Raw genomic sequence first — 5,490 nt, 5'->3', positions numbered from 1 at the left:
AAGAGATTCTGAAAGTTTCGGGGAAAAAACTTCTCTCTCTTTTTGTCCTGATCCATTTATATAAAAAACCTGTGAAAATGAGCTGATCAGATTTTGGCCACTTTATGATGTCAACAATTTTTTGGTTTATCTAACCATTAACCAATCACCAACCAAGGTAAAGCACTTTTGAAACAGAGGGGATTATGGGATGCTGCAATGATCTTTTTGGTATTTTGAGGCCAAATACTTCAGAGACATGTTTTGTATATCTGAGACCTATAATAAAGTATAATAGGGGACCTTTAAATCCTTGTCATAAAATGAAGTATACACACACTTGCAAAGAACATCCAGCAGAGGGAGAGGAAGGACCAGCAGAGAGCCGGGAGAGTGATCCTCAACATCCCGACTGGAAGCTTCGCTCTCAGCCGAGAGGACCTGCTTGCTGCCCGGGTCTTCACTGACCAGCAGACACCTCTCTCTCTGCAGCATTTCTGGGAGGTGAAGTGGAGACAGGCTAATGTGCATTTACCCAGACCTGTGGGAATAAGGACGGGAGGACCGAGCGATGTCTTCGCCGGGTTACACCGTAAACTACAGCCGGAATTCGACGCTGAACGGCGGATCGGCACCTTCCCATCAGAACGGTAACGGAGGCCGGGATGATGCGATTAGCCTGCTCGCTAGCCTTAGCATGCTAACACTCTGGGGGGGATGTCACTTAGTGTGTCAGCACCCTGTTTCTTTATTTTTTTATTTCTTTATTTTGTATAACTGTCCCATGGCATTACCTAAACCAGTTACATACATTTAAAAATAAAAGCGACATGTATATCATTCTTCTAACTGCGAAAAATGAATGAGCTTAAGCTATTGAGGTGCTAACTTAACCTGTATCCCATAGAGATAGCTAGCGGCTAACATTAGCTTTAAGCGAACGATAGCTATCAAAGCAGGATTATTATGGTGTGACAGAATGTGCAGCATCTCAATAGAATACTCACTTTATATGACATGTTTGACAATATATGAGTTCGTTAGATGTGTACTGATATAATGTAGTGGTTATTGATGGGATGCATATTCAGTTCACCGGGTATTAACCCTTACAGCTGAAGCACCAGCTGCTGATGAGGCTTGTTGTTTACAGCTAATGACACCCTCTGTTCAGTACTCTATTTGTGAGCTTTGGTGGAAGTAGAATATATGTTTGACTCTGTTTGTAAATGCACTCTCTCTCTATCCAGGTCCAGCACAGACGTACCAATCCATGCATCCTCCTGCAGGCTGCTATGGAGCCCCACCTCAACAACAGAGCTACCCCACCATCCCTGCCCAGTCCACCCCTCCCATCAAAGCCCCCCTCATGAACAGTGCCCACAGTGCTAACTACTACCAGAGCAATCATCAGCAGCAACAGCAGCACCTCTCTCAGCACCATGTAGCACCCTCCTCATACAGTGCTCCCCTGAACTCTGCACCTCCTTCTCAGCCATATCCACCTTCAGCACCGCCGCCATCAAATGCCCACTACAACCAACAATCATTCCAGCAGCAGCAGCAGCAGCAGCAGCAGCAGCAGCATCCTCCATATGCCACTCCAGGATCCTACTATACACAGCAGGCATACCATGCTCCCCCAGCAGCAGCACAGCCCTTTCAGCAGCAGCAGCAGCACCCCAGTTTGGTGCCTGCACCGCCTGGTGCCCCTGGAGCTCCCCTCTACCCAATTGTTTCCTACCCGTCTGCGCCTGGAATTAGCCAGTACGGCACCCTGAGTTCCTCCCAGAGCACCTCCAGCCTTGGAGTCATGCCGACCCACATGGGTGCACCGCTGCATCAGTACAACAGCCCTCCGCCGGCCACAACAACAACAGCAGTGCAGTCTGGGTACAGCGCGGCTCCTCTTAATCAGCAGGGGCCGACAGTCAATGGTCAAGGAAGCACAGGTACGTGTGAAGGGTTAGTTTACGCTTGAAGGATCAGATGCTGGCTGGAAAGAGACATCCATTAAAAGTGTAGTCTTAATCTAGAACACTATATACATTTGGTGTTGCAGAAACATGCACACTAGCTGTATCGGTCATATAGTTTAGTGATTTTCATGTGTCTTCTTTCCAGCTCCATGTGTCGCTTATAAAAAAATATTGTACACCCAAAATGATTAGTGGTATATCAGTTATCCATGTTACCTTGAGTTCATGGTGAAAACGCAAAAAAAAATTGTGTGCATACTTGCATGGGAAAGAAATAATTAAAGACGAGACAATTCTCGATTTACTAACTTTCACAAAACCCCAGGCAGTTTTTCTGTGGAGGCTTGATAGTAACAATGATGTTTTCTTCATGGAAACGAGGTTATATGAGTGAGTAATTGATACATATGGTCCTTTGGGGGAAGTATTGTTATGGGTCAAATACTTACTGCCAACTCTTGGGTGATTTTGAAATCAACAGTTTCTTTCCAGTTGTGTGTGAAGCTATATATAGCTTTCATATTGGCTACAGAACAGAAGGGTCCACTTATAAAAAAAGAGTCCTACTGACATTAATAATGCATGGCTGAAATGGGGTCAATTATTGTGTCATTTGATTGACAGCTGTTTCTAGTTTAATGCTGTTTGTAGCTCTTGTGTTTCTTCAGTGCCAGTCTTTATTTTGAGTTTCGATCTTTGTTCATGCAGACCTCCATTCTTTGGTATGAAGTGTTTTCCCTTATCGTCTTTGTGTTTTCTTTCCCAGTGCACCAACACTATGACCAGGGCCACCAGGCGTCTCTGAGCTACGACACGTACAGCGGGGTCGTTCACACAGACCCTCGGCCCTCAGGAACTCAACCAACTTCAGTGCATTCCTCACCGGGCCACCACCAAGGTAACCTTTTACCTTATTTCCCTACCATACATGAGATGACACGTGGTTCAAAAACTTGAATCTGCCTTGTTACCCCTCTTCAATGCAGCTGGGACTGATCAACTAACAGCAGCTTGTAAAATAAAGTTGTTGAATGTTGAAACTGAGGAATGTAAGCAAAGGGCCTCGTGTGTCTGTATGACTGGTATGAATGTTTTGTTGAAAGTTGACAAACTACTGTTTTTCAGCTCACTTTCCAGACAGAATGTGAGTTGGAGATGTGTTACATTGAAGCTTTGAATATAGAAAGACAAAACAATTCCAAGTAGACAGAAATACCAGGGAAACTTCAAAGCATTTCCTTCCTTCCTTGGACCTTAAAACAATCTATAACGCATTTTCAAGGCTTGTTTTTAATTATAATAATAAAGCTTTATTTGTATAACAACATGGTACACTTCACAAATTGAGACGAAACAACAAATTCTCTTCAGTTCAAACGTTAAAAACTTTTTACATGCAGCATAAAAGCACAGTATAACAATTCAATGGACACAAGGAGCTCAAAAGATACGATTTTAAATAAGTACAATAAAATAAATAATGATCCAAAAGTTCATGATAGATAACCCTCAATTAATAAATACAATGAAATATTAAAACCTAAAGAATAAATATGTCGAAAAATAAAGATTAAAAGACAGGCAAAATCTAGAAACAATGAATTGTAACACTTAACCGGACTCTGCCGTGGCAATAAAGACACGTTTTCTTCTTGTTCGAATGTTGAGGCCTTTTTACATATTTCCTGTTTTTTTGTTTCACTGCTTGCAAGAAAACCTCATAGCAGTGAATTGGTTTCACAAGGTGCCCTTTCTTTGGTGTTGAGGTGAAAACTCTGTTCTATCCTGCTTTACTCTGGTGTCTGAACATGAAGTCCTTATAGGAGGGAAAAAACACATCTCTTGGCTCCTGCTTTTTGTCTTTTCTGGTGCAGCGACTTCCACAATCCCATGTTTAGACGTTCAGTCTGAGTGTTTGAAAACCTGCTCTAAATTGTGTGTGTGTGTGTGTGTGTGTTGTTCACAGCTGCAGCACACACACTTCCAGGCACACGCGTGCAGGTGTGAGTACTTTATACAAATGTGAGGGTTTCAGTTTGAAGCAGCCAGCTGCTGGTTTATTCAGTTTGTGACCTGGGATTTTTTTCACTGTCAGCGAAGCTTAAAGAAAACCAATGGACCTTTAAAGCTTTGCATAGTCTCAGCATGAATGAAGAAGTGTTTATGGCATTTCTCAAGATTGTGCATTCTCTGAGGCCGGTGAAATGCAGTGGTGTGGTGTAATGAAGTACATTTACTCACATTTTGAAGTGGTTGTATTTTCATTCCACTTCTAGTTTGGGAACCAATAGTGTTTCTCCACCAGTAACCCTACTTTCAGAGTATATTTTGATGATGACATGCAACAGAGTATTTCTACAAACCAGTATTGCTAAATAAATAATCTTCCACCTTCAGTAAACATGTGCTAAATCAGTTTCTTCAGTCCCAGAGATATTGGCTTCAGGCGACATGTTAATAGCAAGTGGATTATAGGACACACACCAGACACACCTCTGTGTTAAAAGTTACGCACTGTTTAAAGTGCTACATTCATGTTTAATCTAATTTTGGGATTATTTGTTGCTGGGTAAACACAACAGTAACATAAGACGGTTTCAGTAATGTTTTAAAATGTGCAAGGCTGTGGTGTAGATGCAACTTCTCACGTGGCCTCTGAAATGTTACTGCTGGATAGTTTGGATGTTTTGAAATGAGGTATTATGAGGAACTTATCCATACTCAGTGTTTTACAGTAGATGATGGACAGCTTGCTCCAAGTTGGGAAAGAGACAGGTGTACACTACAGTGGTAAAGCAACAGCGCTCGACAGAGGCAGCAGCAAATCTTAATTTGGCAAAAACAAAATGAGTTTAAAAGTAAGATAGCTAATGTCATTTAGAATATTCTCTCTGCCTTACTTCCTGTCAGAGAGCCCTTTCTGTCAGGAAACGGAAGCCACAGAAAAAATTCCTTTGACAAAATCAGAAATGTTACTTTGACAAAAATGTCTCATACCTTAGACTCTGTTTTTGTCGAAGAAGTCCCGAGGCTTTGCAGAGTACACGGATGATAGCTTCTGTGCTGCTCTCCGTTTGTCCAGATTGGGGATGTGCAGACTGCCATCTACTGGGATAAGCACCTCACATTTCAAAATCAATTGAACTATCCTTTTAATGTTAAGCAACCTAGCTTGATGCGAAATCAGTTTAACCTATGTTATCACCAGAACACTCTCAATATCTTTCTCAAAGGTCTTGAACTTTTTAATCCATGAAAGCAAATATAACCAGATTTGGTATTAAAGGTAATTTCACTTGATAGACAGAGAAGCCATTTCTTCAACACACGCTTAGACACACTCTCAAGGTTTGAAGATGGAATATTGATATGTATAAGTTGCAAACAGATGTTATGGATGTTCTTTCAAAAGTTCAGGTGTTTCAAAGTCTTAAAGTCTGTGGGAGGAGACTATCCCTGACTACTTCTTACGTCACATGACATTGAGTTGCCTAATCTCCATCTCCCTCTCTGCAGTCCTGACAGTTTTCTC

At 41.9% G+C, this 5,490-nt stretch overlaps 1 protein-coding gene across 1 annotated transcript; it reads left to right on the top strand.

Moving 5' to 3' along the window:
* Positions 1 to 334: 334 nt before the first annotated feature.
* On the top strand, positions 335 to 2,941 carry LOC104955435 (trithorax group protein osa-like). The gene is made up of 3 exons (XM_010782765.1): positions 335 to 629; positions 1,230 to 1,931; positions 2,725 to 2,941. Exons 1-3 carry the CDS (start codon positions 551 to 553, stop codon positions 2,913 to 2,915), a joined length of 972 nt encoding a protein of 323 aa, XP_010781067.1. The 5' UTR covers positions 335 to 550; the 3' UTR covers positions 2,916 to 2,941.
* The last annotated feature ends 2,549 nt before the right edge of the window (positions 2,942 to 5,490 follow it).

The sequence above is a fragment of the Notothenia coriiceps genome, unplaced genomic scaffold, assembly GCF_000735185.1.
Source record: "Notothenia coriiceps isolate Sejong01 unplaced genomic scaffold, NC01 NC01_scaffold00000565, whole genome shotgun sequence".
Classification (NCBI taxonomy): Eukaryota; Metazoa; Chordata; class Actinopteri; order Perciformes; family Nototheniidae; genus Notothenia; species Notothenia coriiceps.
This window is presented reverse-complemented; position numbering and strand designations above follow the sequence as displayed.